The sequence below is a fragment of the Girardinichthys multiradiatus genome, chromosome 2 (assembly GCF_021462225.1).
Source record: "Girardinichthys multiradiatus isolate DD_20200921_A chromosome 2, DD_fGirMul_XY1, whole genome shotgun sequence".
In the NCBI taxonomy this organism is placed as follows: Eukaryota; Metazoa; Chordata; class Actinopteri; order Cyprinodontiformes; family Goodeidae; genus Girardinichthys; species Girardinichthys multiradiatus.
Window position 1 is genome coordinate 21,025,750 of NC_061795.1, and position 20,889 is coordinate 21,046,638.

The following is a 20,889-nucleotide window of genomic DNA, read 5'->3' on the forward strand; positions in this document are numbered from 1 at the left end:
TTCATCAGAGTGGTTCAGGGAGCATGAGACACCATTCCCACACATGGATAGGCCACCACAGAGTCCAGACCTTAACCCCATTGAGAATCTATGGGATGTGCTGGAGAAGGCTTTGCGCAGCGGCCAGACTCTACCATCATCAATGCAAGATCTTGGTGAAAAATTAATGCAACACTGGGTGGAAATAAATCTTGTGACATTGCAGAAGCTTATCGAAATAATGCCACAGTGAATGCGTGCTGTAATCAAAGCTAAAGGTGGTCCAACAAAATATTAAAGTGTGTGACCTTTTTTTTTTGGTGGCGACTTTTTTTTTGGCCAAGCAGAGTATTTAGCTGCTAAACTGCTGTTTAATACTGACAGATGCATATGGTTGGACATACTGAGATTTACCTAGAGCCAACAAAGATCTATGATACTATAATTATGCTTATAATGACAAATTATATGGAGAGCACTACAAGTGTCGGAAGCCAAAAATATCAATATTGCATACTTGCAGTTATCTGACTACCAGCAGTGCATAAATTACACATTATCCACAAAGTTCTCAGTCAATGTCCTGCTACTCAGGCCAACTCCCTTCTTTGCAGCACGGTACACATGAACACTTGTCTTTACACTTCAGTGCACGCTTTAGTACACGCTCCCACACGCATGTAGAAACAACCACACCAGCTGTCGTATGCAATAACCAACCATGAGGACCTACTCTATTTTACACATCCGCAGGGGGTCAATAACTCATTAGAGCCAAGAGGAGGCAGAGGCAGCTGAGGGAGATGACGTGGTGGGAGGTTGGCTGCCTGGCAGTGTGTTCACCTGCAGATATCAGCGTGTCATTGTGAGGTCACCAGGACAATTCATGACTTCATTAGCAGCATTTCATAAAACACTCCAGGGGTGTTTCCGAGTCTTAGACTAGATATTAATTGGAATTGGCCTGCTTTTATTCTCTTTTTAGGATTTTTTCCCTGCCGTTTTGTAATCACTACTTCTCACCCTATCCGTTCTGTATGTAGTGCCCTTATATTGCCTGTCATGAACTTGCATCATGTAGAAGTGCTCCATATTGAGGTTACTTTAAGGTTTAAACTGATTTCTGCAGAGCATTGTCCTACTGAACTGACTTTAATTGCAATTTATGCATTAAATCAAGTATTCGCACTGTAGATGAGTCATATTATTTTTGTCTTCAACTCAAAAGATAGCCTCAATCACTTTAGAAATACAGAATTATTCTTCATATGACCCGAATAAAACCGTGACTGTCCCTTTGCTTCTTTTCCTAACAAGCCTTGGCTCATCTCCAGTGAAGGAAGACTCATTTATTTAATCATCTCAATCACTGAGTGGGGCCCGACTAAATATAGAAAACAGAAAACAAGCAGCAGTGTGGGCTGCATTAGTGTACACAGTGGACAGTCTGTTACTGTCAGAGCATCAAGTGCAGAAATATATGGCTGTGTGTGTGAGCCCACACGATATGTCTAAAGCCTTATCAGACAGTGCGTGTATGTTTGGGTTTGTTTTGGGTGCTTGCCTCTGCGTTACGGCAAAGAACACCCTTAAGAACATGTTTACAAAATTCATTCTGTTACACAACCCATCAAATCCCAAAAGCTTCAGAGTCGGTCAAGTTTAACATGAAAGCAATCATTATTTGGACGGACAGATCGAGGATTTGAATGTAATATTGTTTTTACTTTTTTGTTTTAGCTACTGTGACTAGTTTGCTTTTTGTTGTTGTTTCAGAATCTAGCAGTGACTACCATAGCCCCAAACATCAACGCATAAAAACGAACAGATTTCCTGGCAAAAAAAAAGAAAGAAAGAAGAAGCAACAGAAGGTGTTCAACCTTGTTGAGGACACGTGCACTAATTACCTGATGCACGAACCTAATCCATAAACACACAAACGATGTAATGGAATCATCTGTGCTGCTATTCATCTGAAATCACCTTGGAGCTCAACCTTGGAAATTTGCGCTTTCATGAAGTGTGTCAGTGCCTCGCATTGTGTCATTCATCAGATCACAGAGCAGCACAGTGTTTGTTTTATGAAGGAGCACAGGTTGGAGCTGCAGTTATAGTGTTGAGATAGAAATTCCACAAAATGAATACAATAACTTAACAAGGAGCAAAATACTACATTTTATAGCTTGGTTTTAATTGTTTTATTAACAAACTGCTATGAAATTGGCCAAGAAATCTGCATATTTTGGTAGGTCAAATACTGAAAACATTACTGTTCTTTTTTCCTACTCAATAATGCATCATAGCTGTGAACAGACACAAATGTTCCTTCTATAAACATATGAACCAACATGTGTCTGATTAATAATTTTGAAATTCATAAAGTTAGAGGGCTAAGCTTTGATGCATAAATGTGGATAGTCTTGTTTTCTGTTAGATTTTAAACCTGCAGCAGACCTTTTATGTATTATTGTCCTTAAAATAAAATGGATTTGGTTAAAATCAGAAACACCAGGTCTGATGTCTATAAAAGTACAACATTGGTGTCTGCCAAGAAAAGCCAGATCAGTGCATATGTATGCAAAACATGATTTTATTATTATTTTTTTTTAACGCAGCTAGTCAACCAGATGGTTGCGTAGAAACTGTAGGTTTAAAACAGCGTTACCTTAATAAGTGTCATGAGTGAAACTCCTTAAGTCCCCTAACCCCCTTGACTGTCAGTGTTTTCCTCTGATGGAAATATTTCCAAATGACAAAAGTTCTTATTTTCAGATGCATGAAAAAAAAAGTAGAAGACTTGTTTTAAGACAATTGACAAGCAGTTTCCAGCATCAGGTGGTGGACAGGCAAGCCTCAGGTACTACAGGTCCTTCTCAAAATATTAGCATATTGTGATAAAGTTCATTATTTTCCATAATGTAATGATGAAAATTTAACATTCATATATTTTAGATTCATTGCACACTAACTGAAATATTTCAGGTCTTTTATTGTCTTAATATGGATGATTTTGGCATACAGCTCATGAAAACCCAAAATTCCTATCTCACAAAATTAGCATATCATTAAAAGGGTCTCTAAACAAGCTATGAACCTAATCATCTGAATCAACGAGTTAACTCTAAACACCTGCAAAAGATTCCTGAGGCCTTTAAAACTCCCAGCCTGGTTCATCACTCAAAACCCCAATCATGGGTAAGACTGCCGACCTGACTGCTGTCCAGAAGGCCACTATTGACACCCTCAAGCAAGAGGGTAAGACACAGAAAGACATTTCTGAACGAATAGGCTGTTCCCAGAGTGCTGTATCAAGGCACCTCAGTGGGAAGTCTGTGGGAAGGAAAAAGTGTGGCAGAAAACGCTGCACAACGAGAAGAGGTGACCGGACCCTGAGGAAGATTGTGGAGAAGGGCCGATTCCAGACCTTGGGGGACCTGCGGAAGCAGTGGACTGAGTCTGGAGTAGAAACATCCAGAGCCACCGTGCACAGGCATGTGCAGGAAATGGGCTACAGGTGCCGCATTCCCCAGGTCAAGCCACTTTTGAACCAGAAACAGCGGCAGAAGCGCCTGACCTGGGCTACAGAGAAGCAGCACTGGACTGTTGCTCAGTGGTCCAAAGTACTTTTTTCGGATGAAAGCAAATTCTGCATGTCATTCGGAAATCAAGGTGCCAGAGTCTGGAGGAAGACTGGGGAGAAGGAAATGCCAAAATGCCAGAAGTCCAGTGTCAAGTACCCACAGTCAGTGATGGTCTGGGTTGCCGTGTCAGCTGCTGGTGTTGGTCCACTGTGTTTTATCAAGGGCAGGGTCAATGCAGCTAGCTATCAGGAGATTTTGGAGCACTTCATGCTTCCATCTGCTGAAAAGCTTTATGGAGATGAAGATTTCATTTTTCAGCACGACCTGGCACCTGCTCACAGTGCCAAAACCACTGGTAAATGGTTTACTGACCATGGTATCACTGTGCTCAATTGGCCTGCCAACTCTCCTGACCTGAACCCCATAGAGAATCTGTGGGATATTGTGAAGAGAACGTTGAGAGACTCAAGACCCAACACTCTGGATGAGCTAAAGGCCGCTATCGAAGCATCCTGGGCCTCCATAAGACCTCAGCAGTGCCACAGGCTGATTGCCTCCATGCCACGCCGCATTGAAGCAGTCATTTCTGCAAAAGGATTCCCGACCAAGTATTGAGTGCATAACTGTACATGATTATTTGAAGGTTGACGTTTTTTGTATTAAAAACACTTTTCTTTTATTGGTCGGATGAAATATGCTAATTTTGTGAGATAGGAATTTTGGGTTTTCATGAGCTGTATGCCAAAATCATCCGTATTAAGACAATAAAAGACCTGAAATATTTCAGTTAGTGTGCAATGAATCTAAAATATATAAATGTTAAATTTTCATGACATTATGGAAAATAATGAACTTTATCACAATATGCTAATATTTTGAGAAGGACCTGTATAAGTTTCACAAAGTCAGAGAAAACTCACCTCAACACTTTTTCTGAAATCTTCTTAAAAGGATTTAAACGGACTTAAAAATCATAGTATCAGGTGTGTGTATATATAGATATATATATATATATCTATATATATATATATATATATATATATATATATATTTTTTTTTTTTTTTTTTTACCAGATTTCTCCTTTAACTTTTTTGAAATGTTGGTATACGTACCTCGATACCAGCCAATGCCTAGTTTCAAACATACTTTTGAAAGAACAGAAACTGTGGCTATCTGTGGCCTGAAAAGCTTGATCCTGTGCTATCAAACTCAGCAGGCATCTCTCCATTTGGTGCCAAGCTCTGGAACACTTAAATGCCCTGATGACTACATAGCCCCTGGGCGTGACTGCTCAAACTGAACACTGAATGTGCGCTGACATGCGCAGCATACACTAATGGGACCTCTGACAGTTCAGTGCATTCAGTCTTCAAAAAAAAAAAAAAAAAAATTTAAACAAAAAGCAACATGCTGGACTGTGCCAAAGGGGACCAGAAGCTGAGTGTGAATGTTGTGTAAGCTGACTAAAGATCTGGAGTGCAGAAGACCAAAGGTGTGACTGCTGCAGCATCTAATGTGTCCATCAGCCAAACAGTTAAACTGTCAAACTGTCCCAGGGCAAAGCATGGGCAAACACCTCATCCTGACTGGCAATCCATTTTCAGTGGACTAACTGGCATGATTCCTAAGCACTTCTTGCAGAGCAGATCAACCTGTGACAGTGTTGAAAGCATGGGTGCTGTCCATGGTGCTGAAGTATAGGCAAAACACATAGAGGGGCCTAGCGCTCAGTGTGAACACTAATATTTAAAGCTGAGGCCAGACAATGTGGCTCCCCAGAGGTCACAGCTGTCTTCAGGCCTATGAGAGACTGCCTTGCTGTTGCGTGTGGGATTGTGTGCTTCATTGATTATAGTTATTTTGGAAAATGTCAGCAGATTGGTGTAGCCCAATGATGTTGACCTTTGAAGCTGCTCAACAGTATTGCAGAACAATGCTGTTCATAAGACAATATTGATCATCATTTGTTGCTGATATTGGAATAGGGCTCCTGTACATTTTTCATTTGAAAATGCCATACCTTTCCAGACTCATATTTCCAGAGTTCCCAGTTCGCTTAAGCCCTTTTTTAAAGTACAAACATACATGTTTCCCATTAATTTTCATCAACAGTGGCTAGTTGGTTGGATGGATGGATGGATGGATGGATGGATGGATGGATGGATGGATTATTGAGGGAGTGACAGAGAGATTTGTGGGCAGGTGTTTGAAGTTTTCTTTTTCCTTTTAACATATTAATCCTGATCAGCAAATATTTAAATTAAATTCCACTTTTCCAAACTGTGTGAGATCCCTGTAGGAAACATATTACATGTATATTCCTATAAAAAAAAAAAAACTTCTCGTCAGGGTGAGGATTAAATATAAGGAAATTCTGTAGCGAAAATATACTGGAAACTTAAAAGAAGTTCTTGTTCCATCGATGGACGTCGTGATATTTCAGGAAAATTGCAGACACTGTTGATCCACGCTGCCGAAAACAGTCCAAACACAAATATTAAGTCAAGCTTCAGGAGATACCGCCTACTTGGACTACAGTTACGCATTGAACAGCTCCCCATGCACACGCTGAAGCAAGGCAAGCAGAGGAATTTCTGGGTGCAGGAAGGACCCCTCCTCTCTCTCTCTCTCCCTCTCTCTCTGTCGTTCTCTCTGCATCCGATTTTCCTCTCATCTCTCCACTGCTCTGTGCTGAGAAAAGGGGGAGGTGAGGGGGGATGAAGGTGGTCTTGCAGTCGACGAGAGAAAATGAACATGAGTTTGCTGAGGAGTAGCTGCAACGAGAGGGAAAAACCTTTGCACATGAGCCCTGCGGATTGATAAAAGAGGGACAAATGACCACTCTGCACGGAGTCCGCCGCTTCAGTTGTTTAACTTGTTGATGCAACGTTACAACACAGTTTTCCTTTTTTCCTCTCTGTTCTATCGTCTGGCTGCAGTGAGTAATAGATGGCTGGCGGGATTGCTAATATTCTTTTCCGAGGATTAGTGTTTTATTGAACTCATCGAGGATGCAGATTAATGATGGAGCTTCTCTGTGGTGGGTCTTTTACTTCTACTTGGATCTATTTCCAAAGAGAGAAATAAATCCTGGTTATTGTTGGATGAAGATTTGGGAATCTAATTGATATTCTGCCGCAAAGAGTGGGCTTTCTTAACAGAACAGTTAGAGAAGACTGATGGGCTCAGTAGAATAAATTAAGTAATTGTTTTCTGTTTTTTATTATTCTGTTACACTGAGCTTCTCTCTATTTACTCTTCCTCTTGCAGATGCAATCTATCTCTGAGCCGTAGCACTGTGACAAGCGGAGTAGGGTCCTTTTAAACACTACAGGTCAGCATGGCAGCGGGTGTAGCGGCATGGCTTCCCTTCGCCAGAGCGGCGGCCATCGGGTGGATGCCCGTGGCGAGCACCCCGATGCCTATCCCTCCCCAAGACAAGAGGAAAGCCCAGGACGGGTTCATCATCCTCAACGTGAGCGGTACCAAGTTCCAGACGTGGCGGACCACGCTGGAGCGGTACCCGGACACCTTGCTGGGGAGCACCGAGAGGGACTTCTTCTTCCACGAGGAGACCAACGAGTACTTTTTTGACCGCGACCCCGATATCTTCAGGCACATCCTCAATTTCTACCGAACGGGCAAGCTGCACTACCCGCGCCAAGAGTGCATATCCGCGTACGACGAGGAGCTCGCCTTCTTCGGCATCATTCCCGAGATCATCGGAGACTGCTGCTACGAGGAGTACAAGGACCGGAGGCGCGAAAACGCGGAGCGGCTCCAGGATGACGAGGAGATGGACATGAGCAACGACGTCACGCCGGTGAATCTGACGTTCCGGGAGTACCTGTGGCGGGCTTTTGAAAACCCACACACCAGCACCCTGGCGCTGGTTTTCTACTATGTCACGGGGTTCTTCATCGCCATATCGGTGATGGCCAACGTGGCGGAGACGGTTCCGTGCGGGACTCTGCCCAACAGGTCCAAGGAGGTCTCCTGCGGGGTGCGCTACGCGCTGGCCTTCTTCTGCTTGGACACTGCGTGCGTCATGATATTTACGGTCGAGTACCTGCTCCGCCTGATCGCTGCTCCCAGCCGCTGCAAGTTTATGAAGAGTGTTATGAGCGTCATCGACGTGGTGGCGATCATGCCGTACTACATCGGCTTGGTCATGACCGACAACGACCAGGTGAGCGGGGCGTTCGTCACGCTGAGGGTCTTCCGCGTCTTTCGGATTTTCAAGTTTTCCCGGCACTCTGCGGGGCTACGCATCCTTGGCTACACCCTGAAGAGCTGCGCCTCCGAGCTGGGCTTCCTCCTCTTCTCCCTCACCATGGCCATCATTATATTCGCCACAGTCATGTTTTATGCGGAGAAAGGCTCCACAGCAACCAAGTTCACCAGCATCCCCGCAGCCTTTTGGTACACCATCGTCACCATGACAACACTGGGGTAGGTGTATGCACAAGTTTCTAAAAGCCCCTTGCATGAATACCCCCCAGGACAAACCCACGAATCATTCTGCCACCCCAAACACAACCATACAGAGGCCTATAAGCCCATCCAGAAACTTTCTAGAAACATAAATAAACAAAAAACATTGATATGAATTATACTGTAGGCTACACATGTGTATGTATAGACAGATAGATATAGATTTTAAACTTTTTCATGAGAAAACAGAGCATTCCTCTTTTTCCACATAGAGATTACATAAATCACAATCTTTGTCTGCAATCGGTGTATAGAACTTATAGTCTAGGTTTACCCATCCTGTAATTGGCATATAAAGTGAAAAACAGAAATTAAAGGAGCACTGTCTATCACTCTTACTACGGTAACTCTCTTATAATAACCCTGGTAAGCTACAAGAGACATGTCTGTTGAGCAGCGTCCTACAGGATGGCTGCCCCTGCAGATAATAGTACTAATTAAACAACCACAATCTGTTTGTTATAGTAGTTTTTCTATAAAGTGCAATATGACAGGCTGCCTATTTCAAAATTTTCTGGAGGCACCCCTGCTGAATGCAAATGTTGCCGCAGGTGTATGGGGCATATTAAAAAGTCCTGCTGCTGGCAAGTCTGCTGCAAACCCTGAATGAGGCCAAACCCTTCATTGTGCTGAAGGTCAAGCGTTGTCCCTGCCCGTTTCCAAGGGTCTTCTCTGGATTGCTTGTAAAGTTTACAGCATTGAACGGTTTAGGGTCTCAATAAATCAATAAAAAAAGGACACATGAAACCAGAAATGGACACCTTATAGCCTAACTGACAAATGAACAAAGCTGAATTCACAGATCTAAATGAAAAAGACACAGTAAGGGATTAAATTGAATGCAAACTTGTTGGTTATAAAGCACATTCAGATCTCTCCTCTCCTCTCCTCTCCTCTCCTCTCCTCTCCTCTCCTCTCCTCTCCCCTCCTCTCCTCGCACCCTGCTTCTCAGCCCATTTTTCTTCCAGCAAGGTACAGTAAATATTTGAATGCTAATTTCATGCCTATGCACAACGTCAGCGGCTGCTGTATGCTGATGTAGCATAAAATAATTAAACACCATTAAGATGATTACATCACATTAATTTGTATTGATGAGAGCATTCAAGTGCTCAGATTTTCAGTGCTGGAATTTGTATTAATATTACTTCTATTGGCCTATTATCTTCATCAAGCACCGCATAAGCGAAATATGTTCTCCAAGACGCTCAAAACATTCAACAGTTGCCTTTTTCTTTTCACTAAATCGACTAAAAATCCTGATGAGACCATTGCAGATGTTGGAAATATAGGCTATTGGTTGTCTTTTCACTCACTGCTGCGGAACTAAGCACCACCCCCCCACTTCATCTCACTTCTGCTGCTACTGACGACACAAATAGAGGTCCTGTTGAAAGGATGTGTTCATTTTAAAGTCCTCTCATCACGAATCAAAAATGCAAAACAAGTCGCTAGCAGTTATGTGCATTTATCTTCACACATTTACCTTTAAGACTGTGTTGAGGTGTGAACAAATGTCTGTCCGAGAAGTGAAAAATATCCTGAATGTGAATGGTTTTGCTTTTATTTTTCAGTTTAATACAAATCCCTAAACCTTTTCTGATTTTCCTGTCTTCACACCTGCATTGACGCAGCTTCGCCCCTCTTTCAGTTCTGCAGGAAGCCTGTATAGTTTTAAATATAACTGCTATTATTCAAGGTGTTCTCTGTCTCACTGGCCTCTTCCTATCTGTACCTATTATGTGGGTGACACTGAGTTAGTGGATGTACTGTCCTCTTAATGGCACATACAAATCTTCCTCCTGCGCTCATTCAATACCAGCCGAACTACAACTCACCCTCCTAAATGACCAGTGAGCACATAATTAGTAATATGCACGGTCTGCCGTCTCCGGCTCAGTGTTGTGCCGGACATGCCCTCCATTTAGATTCAAAGCACAGATGAAAGATGAGTTGTGCAAGAAGCTACATTATTTATCTTATGGGGAAGTGGCAAAGATATTCACTGGGGTTCTTCTCTGAATTCTCTTTTTGTGCTGCTCGAGATAGATTTGAAAAAGATGTTTTGTGTGAGAGAACAAAACAAAGATGTCCTTGGTAATGGGGACATCTCTGTCACTCCATTATGAGCCGTGACAGCTGGCTGACAGATCTGCAACATGAACTCAAGCTCTCCAGTGGTGCAGAATGCTGCATAGTGGACCACCGCTGGAGCAGGCTGAATAACCATTGCTGAGAAATAAAGTGGCCCTTTCCTCTCTATCTGCTATTTCCTAAGATCTGCTTTCAGATAACAAAACATATTCAGTTATTTTTCAATATATTAGAGTATTATCAACCAGTTAATATATTTCAATAATTCAATTCAAGAGGTGAATGTCATATACTATATAGACTTAGAATTATGCACATTGATTTATATGTGTTTTTTGTGTAAATGTAGAGGAAAACTCAAAATTCAGTTTGCCAGGAAATTAAAATTCTTACATACATAAGACCAATAAAACATCAGCCTGCTGAACAGTATGTACATGCATTTTTAGTATTTACTTGGTACCTGGATGGGGCTCTTTTCCCACAGATTACTGCATCCGTGCAGTGTGGGATGGAGGTGATCATCCTGTGGCTCTGCTGAGATGTATGTGATGTGCAGCCTTCAGTTCATCTGCATTGCTGGTACACGTGTCCTTTATCTTTCTTTTGACATTGCTCCATATATTCTCTTTGTGCTGTATGTTACAGTGATACCATGGTCACCTCTTCATTCGTCTAAAAAGAGGACTGAATGCGCTTTGCTTTATAGTTATTTCCCGGCTTATCCACGTTGCTTGTGCACCTTTTTCTTACTACACTTTTTCCTTCCACTCAACTTTCCATTAATTTGCTAAGCCAGCTTTCTTAGCATTGTCCTTTGGTGTCTTACCCTCCTTCGGGAATATGCTACTGGACCAGTGCCAAGTCTGCAGTCTTCCCTATGAGTGTGTAGGTAATAACATTAACATTAATTTATTCATTTTTTTAAATTGGTCTTATGTAACATTCTAGTTTCCTGAGAAACTGAATTTTGTGTTTTCATTAACTGTTATCAACAATTATTAATATAAATATTTAACAGTGTATAATGAATCTATAATATGACTTTTAATTTTTAAATTAAATTACAGAAATAAAATTACTTTTCAATGATATCGTTTGTGATTTATTGAGATGCACCTGTGTCATACAACTTGTAGAGCTGAATTAATTGTCTGTATAAAAACTAGATTGATAGTATATGCCGCACTCTGCTCCAATAAGCAAAGGAAATGAAGTGTGTTGGTGATTTGTTTTAGAGTCGAAGATGCAGAAAAACATCTAACAAATAGCTATTTAGGCTGATACGAATGAGTTGGTCTTTTCATTTAGCTGCAAGTAAGCTTTCTAAAGACTATCAGAGGCACCAGTGACTGAAACCTGCACTCGAAGGCAAAGCCATTGATTTTTTTCTGACAACTCTTCATGCCGGCATGGTTATCATGATGCATTTCCCATTATGTATATTTTCAATTTCCCTTTTCTCCCACCCCATGGAAGCAAAGACAGTTGTGGGCATTCTCTTCCCCGCTGATGGCCCATTGATTGTGCTTAAGCAGACGTGCAGACATTGGGAGAGGAGAGCGGAGGGCTCCTGTTCTGAGGCACTTGGCAGGCAGCCTGAATGAAAAGGGAAGGGTGCCTGGAGACCAGTGGAGAATCAATAGCTATGTGCAGCTGCGTGTCATGCCTCTGTGTGTCTTCTGCTCGATGCCACCAAACACAGGACAAGATCCACTTACCCCACCCTATTTATCGAGCCTAATCTCTGCGGCCGCTTTTGGTTACCCAACAAAGAGAAATGTGCCTCTGTTGAAACGGATCTGCGGAAATTTTGAAGCAATGCTTCAATGGGTGCAGAACAGATTTCTGTGGTGTTTTGCATTGCAGCTTATTTGAAAAGCTGTGCTAAAGCATCATCATCGTGACGTGGCTTGACTCTGGCTGTTTGGATTCGAATCTAAAGATATCAGAGTTTATTAGGCTGGGATCAGATGTTGCGGTGTTTTCATGCTCTTATTTTCTCTGGATGATCCACGTGGTCAGGGTGAATTAGCTGCAAAGGGAGTTTTTGGTGCTTCAGATCTTTTTAAGTGATTTAAGGTGTAATGGAGTGCACTGCTGAGAGCAGCTGTGAAAACGGTGGAAGTCAAGCGCAACCCACTAGGGAGGAGGACTGGGAGGACAGGGTTTATTCTGGAACATCGGCATGCTCGTTCCTCTGGAACCACACAAACATCACTGCTGATAGACACAAGAGGTCTCAGCTTCTGACAAGAACATGTTTGTTTCAAACACAGAAACACACACAAACACACACACACCGTTTATCTACTTCTCTCCGTCTCACATCTGTTTACTCTGGATAAAAAGGGAAATCTTCAGTAGCAGACATCGACAATGCGCTGATTATTTTGTCCTTTTTAAAACTGCAGTTCATCACTGTTAAACATTTTTTTATTTCTGTTTATGTAAAAGTAGAGCATGAAATCTATAAATAATAATAATAGATTCTATTTATAGCACACTTTACATTTACAGAAAATCTCAAATTGCTACAGTCAATAAAACAATCAATATAAAATCAGGGGCATTAAAATGCAGACAAAATACACAAGTAAAAGTAGTGAGTGCAACATTTAAAGAGAGAATTAAAAACATTCGGTGAAAAATGGTCTTCAAGCTAGTTTTAAAAAAAAATGTTACTGTCTGTGGAGCCTTCAGATGTGGGGGCAGAGGGTTCCACAGCTACCATGCTACCACATCACTACTACTGGATCTACAATGTCTGTCAGAAGTTCACATCTTCCCCTAATGGAATTCAATGTCATAATAATTTTGACCTTTTAATAATGCATTCGAACTGTTCTTTTTGCACTATGGGATGATGATATAACAAACTACTTCAATGAATGTTAAAGACAACATCTCTGTGCTCAGCTTTAAATGTTTTGTAGATTGTCTCTAATCCATGCATATGAACATACACCCCCACACATATTTGGATAAATGTCCCTTTGCAGGTTGCAGAGACACAACACACCTTTTGCAGACATCAACAAGGGGGGGCTGAGATTTGGGACTATTGGCCCATTGGGACACCAATTGTGCCAAACTTTGAACCATCTAACTGTTCATTTGAAGTGGATAGTCCTTTTTAATTTCTCCCGTTTTGTGCAAAAGAGTAAAACAGACCCTGAGCATCATGGAACCGCCACCATGCTTGGCATTCAGTACAGTATTCTTAGTTCTGACTGCCTTACCTTGACTCCTTGACATTTGCTGTTAATGTAGCCAAATCTGTGTCTTATCACACAACAAAACTTTCTCTAGAAAACATTAGACTGGTCCTAAAAGTTTTGTTTTAGGAGCAGCAACTTTTTCATTTTGTTGACAGCCTTTCAGTCCTTGGCGATGTCAAACTAGCACCACTGTGGACAGTGCTGGAGCACCAGTGTCCTTGTGTTCCTGGGTTAGTTTTCTTTAATACCTGAACCAATTTCCTTTTATATTATAGTGGCACTTTGGGATAGATGACTGCAACCTGGACACAGTTGGGTGTTTCAGCAGGAGAATGGTCCCAAACATACATCCAAGCTAGTTTTTGGGTGTGTATTGCTGCCAGAGGTGCTGGTACATCACAGAAGATGAAAGGAATAATGAAGTAGGATAACCTCTTAATTCTTATATTTTACCTCAAATCTAAGTGAGATGGATGAAATTTAAACACCACTGGGTGTTTCAACTTATGTAATGGCCTGGATCTCAACCATATGGAGATATTCTGGACTTTTAAAAGGCATGTTTGTGCATGCACACCAATCAAGGTTGAACAATCTTGATTAGAAGAGAGGGAAAATATCCAATCAGAATTATGCCAGATCCTTACAGAAAGCGTGTTGGTTGCTCTGCATCTTGTTAAAAGACATTAAACCAAACATTACTGCATGCATATATCTGACCTTTTATTGTTTTAACCCTGTCAGGATTAGAGAAAACCCCCAAATAAACTCAAACATCTGCATCTAAATTCTTGTTTTTAGAATTAATTGAATGTATTTGTTGTATAATTTGTTTGAAAAACTTTAAATAAATCATCAAAACTCCTAAATTATTGTGACATTCATGCTGATGAGGAATTTATGTAAACATCTGAGGGCAGGGCCCAAATCCAGCTGTGTCTAGACAATATACTGTGCACCAAAACATAAATATTACAAGTCACTTATAAGTACATTGTAGAAATTAACCAAAGATGAATTGCATTGAACTGTGGAAAATGTTGGATTATTTACCAAAAAGCCAGTCACCGGGAAAGCATTCAAATTCCACTCAGACCGTGATTCCCAACCTTCTGGTTGGCTTTGGTGCTACAGTGATAACCAGAGCACCAGCACACTGCTATATGAGATTAGACAGATATCAGAATGAGAAGGTATTTTTTGTATGCATGTTTACATGCAGTAGTTTGATCAATCAGTCTTATGTGCAGAAAACAGCAGTTTGATTTTCTTACATGAGAGTTAAATTGGCTGCTGGACAGACAGGGGCCATCTCCAAAGCAGATCTTATAAGAACTTCCCATACATAAATTGATGTCAGTATATATTCAACCATTCTGTGAAGGCCTAAGAGGTTTGTTAGAGAACAATAGTGAACAAAATGAAGATCAAGGAGCACAGCAGACAGATCGGGGAAAAAGTTGCAGAAACATTTCAAGCAGGTTTAGGTATAAAAAAAGAAGCACATTAATCAGAGAAGAAGCCAAGGGGATGGTAACACTGGAGTAGCTGCAGAAAATCCACACCTTAGGTGGTACCACCTGTTAACAGAATAACTTTTAGTTATGCACTCAACATACTGGACTGTTGTGGAGTAGTACAAGGAAGAACGCCATTATTAAAAGAAAGCTATAGGAAGTTCCATTTAAAGTTTGCCACAAGCCATGTAGGGGGCAAAACATATCTAGAAGAAGATGCTCTGATCAGATAAGACAAAAATGAAAGTTAATGTATGAGAAAAAATGATCATGCATCACCTTGAACACATCAAAGCCATGGTAAAAAATGGTGGCAGCATCATGCTGTGGGAGTGCTTTTCTTCAGCACAGGCAAGGAAGCTGGTCAGAGCCGAAGCGAACATGATTGGACCTCAATAGAGGTAAATCTTAAAAGAAAACCTGCTAGAGACTGCAAATGATTAGAGACTGGAGTGAATTATTACCTTCCTCCAGTACAACAAGCCAAAATGGTTTAGTTCAAAGCTTAATCACGTGTTAGAATAGGCAATTCCATGCCCAGAACAAGGTCCATTTAAGAATCTTGAATATTAACTCTATGAAAATAGTTTTACCATTAGACACTTTACCTCTCAAACATTCATTTGAAGGCAGCTTTACCTTTAAAAGCACAAGTCTGCTGTTTTTGATTGCCAAGCTATGTGCTTCTCTTTTAGACCTCTGTGATTCCTCCACTGTCTCTGACAAGTAATTAAAAACAGCTCAAACCTGCAGGAACAGCATCACAGTATTCTTTTTTGAGGGTCATTTTAAACCATATACCTTGAAACCGCATACTAAGCCTAGTCTGATGTTAAAATCAATAGGAAGTAACGTAATCAAACTTGCAAGAAATTAGAGAGGTTCTAATTGGGTTTTAATTCTGAATCCCCGCATTTTTCTTCTACACCTACTACTTATTTCCATTTACTTTGAATTCCAGGTCTTGGCACCATATTTATCATACCTCCCACAGTGCGTTACTGTTTATAAAGGGACAGTAAAAAAGTGGAGTGCTGTTCCAGTGGCGCTTTTAATTAACATACAAATCGCACAGTATAGAGATAATGTAAAAAGGAACGATCACTTGTTGTGACACAGAGTAAGCGCATTGTCCTGTGTCGCAACAAAAATGCTTGCACATTGTATTCATCAGAAGCCAAATTTATTGTCAAGTCGTCAGCGCTGCAGCCCCACCCACCGAATGCAACTCGAAAGGCTTGACAAGTGGCACCCCATAAGCCTCTCAGGAAAGGATTTATGAGGCACAGGAAGCAAGGTTAACACACACAAGGGTCACTGTAGTGCCCATAAACCACCAGAAGTATAACCATTATCATGCTTGCCAGTTTTGACACGTCAGCCTTGCGGCATTGACAGCAAGCACACAATGCAAAGCCCTGACGTGGTGGTTTGGCGCGGTGCAGAGTGGTGCTTTTTGAAATCCAAACTCTTCACCACATGTCAAATCTAATTGAAATGTACAGGAACAATCTTGAGGGCCTTTCATGGTTTCTGTACCCAAGAGATAACAAATACACTCTTGATTTAGTCCTCGTGTGACTGGATAAGTTAGCATGCCTCTGGCAGACGAAGCACAGAATTTTCACTCTTTTTTTTTTATTCTTGCGCAGAGAACAGTCGGTGAGAACATTTGGTGCGCTTGATTATGGAGTGAAATGGTTTTTTTTTTCATGTTCAGAGGAATACATTATACCAGTTGGCATTGTGTGTATTATGCACATTATGAAAATCAGCAAACCATTATGAGAGATGCGACAAACCGCTGTGTAAAACACAAGTGGTTAATGTGAGATGTGTAGGCTGTCGTTCGCCTTTAGGCTCACACACACCAACCCGCCCCTCTTTCCCTTCCGAACCACGTGCTTTATTGGGGGGAAAGAGGGAATGCTAATGTGGGGCTGGTATAATGGTCCTGAAGTGACAGGTGACTTAATGAGAGGAACCATTGAAAATGTGTTTTGCGCACGCTCCTTTTCTGCCAGTGCAAATGACTGCAAAATGGAAGAGCGAGAGCGAGGGGCGGAAACAGGGAACCGTCCTCAGAGAAGATTAAGATCGTTGTTAAAGATGGAATCAGGGAAAGACACAGATCTTATGTTTTTTTGCTAAATTGAAAACAGAGAGCCCCCGCATGTATTCTATTACTTTGTTAGCAATAACAGTTTCACACAAGCAGTCAGGGATTTAAAGGGTAGTTATGGGTGTGTGAGCAAAATTATTAACATTTTATTGACAACTATATGTTACAGTTTTATTACATATATTATTACCTATTTTTATGCAGAATCTTAAAAAATCCCCAACCACTGTATTCCTGAAGGAGAGCGCAAAGGGCTTCGGGTCAAGGTAGGAGTGCTTAGGGGTGTGTCTTAATAAGGGGTCCTAGATGCACAGCAGTGGTGTAACCCCTACATCAGAACTTGGTATTGTACAGCCCAGGGGCCACATCTGACCCGCAAGATGTACTAAACCAGCCCGAATCAAATATGGATTAAATGCTCTGAATATACTACTTTTTTTCCCCAAAATTCCAGTTTTTATTGTGAAGGTACTGGATTTGAATTCCTGTTTTGGGGCTACATAAGCTCCATTGTATAGTCCTCCTGCAGTCCCCAGTTGTAAGCATTTATTCCATTTAAACCATCTTTTTAGAGCACAATGATTCAGCTAGCTAATTGGCTTTAGAGACAGAACCTTTATTTTTGCAATTTTAGGATGAAAGACTGATAATACTTTCATGTAGTTATTGCAAAATACCACCATGGAATTCATCATCTACTTTTGGACTTTCTTTCATGGAATTTATGGTAATTTATTACCCCTTTTAATGCTTCAAAATGCTAAAACCGGTTTCTGCAGGCTCAGAAATAGTCTTGAATTTAACTATTTCGATCTAAGGCCTTAAAAAAAATTGTATTATGTCCAGATTACCCACACATGGTCCTAAATTCATGTATAGACTATTTAATTTGTGCATCTGTTATTTATTTCTTCTTTCACTGACAACCTTTTTAAAAAAGAAATTGGTGCGCATGGATGCCTGATTGAATCCCACAACCAATTCCCTGATTACATCAGTGCAAAATGTGGAAAAACCTCCAACCAACAGGTCATAAAAGAAAGTCAACCTTTATTAGTATTAATAGATTCCTGTCACACGCTTATTTGAAAAGCTTCTATATGCTGATTTTAAAACCAACTTAAAGAGTTTACAGATAGATTTAATTTGAAAATAGTCACTGGGATGGTGTTTGTACGATTGGTGGGGACCAACATTGAGACACACAGACTGCATGACACTTGCAATTGTTTGCAAGTTGCTATCTTAGACTGGTAAGTTTGAGTTTTACCTTAATAGTGCAGAGCTAAGTTCTCTGTTGTATTTTTCCTGATTAATGGTGATGTGAGATGCATCACTGATATAACACTTGAAAAGCTGATTTCAGATCTGATCTTTGTTCCCCGTGGCTGTCCGATTGGCAAGATCACATTAAGAAGAAGCAACTTCAAATTAGACCATGATGAACAGAGTTAGTAGACAGAACCAACTTAGACTTCAGCAATTATTTATGATATCTATTTTTTGTTTGTTAGTTTAAGGAAGTATAACACAAATTAACCACTACTTACTATATATTTGTCATAGTGAAGGGAATGATCAGATTTTTTGGATTCAAAACATGGAGGAGCAAAAATACAAGTTTGTTTCACAAGTGAAGGAACAACCTCTGTCGGTAAGTGTTTGTTCCATATGTTGTAGTTCTGGCTGGGGAATTTGGGTCTCAAACTATAAGTATTTAAAAAAAGACAGAGTTAGCAGCTGGGCTAATTCTTAGCACCCAGGCGTACATCTAAGCATACCTGGAACATACCTGATATATACAGATATTGCTTCGATCTGACACTGTAATCAGGTGCTTTCATTATAACAGTTCACAAAAGAGATGTTTTTTGGTAGCATGTAAGCTTGAGGCTTCAAAAGTGAGACGAATGCAATGAAAAGCTTAATCTGAAATAAGCTACACAAGCATTTCATGATGTTTAATACACATCTTGCATAAATAATAAAACAGCTTTGATTGTTCATCAAAACACATGCAGTATGAGTAGGCAAACACACACAGATGCAGCAGAAGGGAGAATAAAAATCCCAGTTAACGTATTAAATCTGTAATAACCATACAGATGTTTGCAACCACACTATACAGAAGGGCTAAAAAAATCATGGCTCATCATTATTATTATGACATTTTTCACCCAAATTTCAGTATTAATGGCATATATCTATCTATATATAGATGGGATATATATATGTATATATTTTTTTTCTTTTTTCTGTTTGACAGATGTCAGCTAGTGTGTGTTTTTGTGGTCAGTCACCTCTGAGCTGAAAAACAGATAATGGCCAGCTGGTAGGTTGATGTGAGGTTACTGTGAATGTGAACTGACTCTAAAAGCAGCCAGGCATCACTCTGTACGGGCAGATTGATAAATAATCTATATACGGCAAGGACAAAATGGCTGTCCTGCCGTTTGATTCGATTTCTTTGACAACCCGTCTTAAAGGCAGTACCAGTAACACACATTTCACACACATGGGGGAATTTTCATTAATTGACTTTGTTATTATGCAGGGAAATGGTGTGGGGATGTGAAATATGGCATCAGTGGTTTTTCCAGCGCTCAGCATTTTTTTTTATCTTCTTTGTATTGCAAGCAATGCTGAAGATTAATGGAATTTTCCAGAACAAGATTAAAGTTACTCCAAATGAATGCAGCATCACTGCATTAGGGAATGAGGAGATATGTGAGAAAACACATCACCTCAATTTCATTGTTGTTAGAAACCATTTGCTCTGCCTGGCTCCACTTTCATCCAATCTCACAGCCTGGAAACCCTGACCCAGCCGGGCTGAATGAATGAAAAGGGGGAAATATTGCCCATTATGTGACTGTGTCATGTCTTCAAAGCTGATGTGTTGTAAAAAGAAATCCGATGCAAAGTGTATGGCACAAGATCAGTGGATCAAACACTGTGCGAGTGATAAATCCAAGCCCAACAGCTATCGGTTCCTCCAGTGCACCTTGGCCTTATTTACATACTCATCATTTACATACAGATGAAAATGGCTCGTCTGGTCATGAAGATTGGTATGCAGACTCACATAATGCCTCATCATCACTTTGTTCAAATGTGCAAGAGTGTTTCTAAATGGATTCTCTTTACATTCAGAGTCTACTTAGCACTCAATCGAGTTATCGCATCAGGATCAATAAATATGTGCTCTTCAAAGATATGTTAAGTGACCAAGAGATGCACTCAGGGCATTCTGCATCATGAATTTGAGTTTCCATCTGACACCAAATTAGAACAGGGCCGTGATTCATCATTTCAGAGCTTTTATTACAAACGTGTTGATAGTTAAAGAGTAAATATAACACAGCAGGCTCTGTGAGCTGTGATTTATGGGTTGAATATCTTTCTGAATATATTTGCAGTATTTAGAAAATATTTTCAACTTGTCTGTGAAACGCATACATATTCATGTCAAATATACGTTGAAAGGTAGATTATTAAATATAATGAGGTGCATTGTGTGAATGCTATAAATCACACAAGTTGTTCCTATTTATTTTAACACAAGCACGACATAGAAACCCAGTCTGTGAATTAACAAAACAGGGTTCTTCCATATATTTCATATTCAAACTTCAGACTCTTCCAAACTCAAGTTAGCAGAGTTCTTAGGCCATTGTTGCACCGTTATAAAGTATAAATACAAAGGTTTAATGTGACATTAGAAACTGCTAAACCAAAGGAAATAAGAAAGAAATTCAAGGAGCATAAAAGGAAGGAAGAAACAAAGGAATGCAGAGCAGAAGGAGGGCAAACGTAGGGCAAATAAGGGAAAAAGCAAGAGTGAAAGAAGGAAAGACCAGAAAAAAGGAACTGTTATGGC

General features: G+C 40.5%; 1 protein-coding gene across 2 annotated transcripts in view; it reads left to right on the forward strand.

The window, feature by feature from the left end:
* The first annotated feature begins 6,117 nt into the window (after window positions 1-6,117).
* Window positions 6,118-20,889, forward strand: part of LOC124880984 (potassium voltage-gated channel subfamily D member 2-like) — an 81,353-nt gene continuing 66,581 nt past the window's right edge. The window contains exons 1-2 of one of the 2 annotated variants that reach the window (XM_047386467.1): window positions 6,118-6,601; window positions 6,832-8,013. In XM_047386467.1, the coding sequence (XP_047242423.1) occupies window positions 6,902-8,013 (1,112 nt within the window). In that variant the 5' untranslated portion in view covers window positions 6,118-6,601; window positions 6,832-6,901. The remainder of the gene's footprint in view (window positions 6,602-6,831; window positions 8,014-20,889) is intronic. The other variant, XM_047386458.1, reaches the window with a different exon arrangement.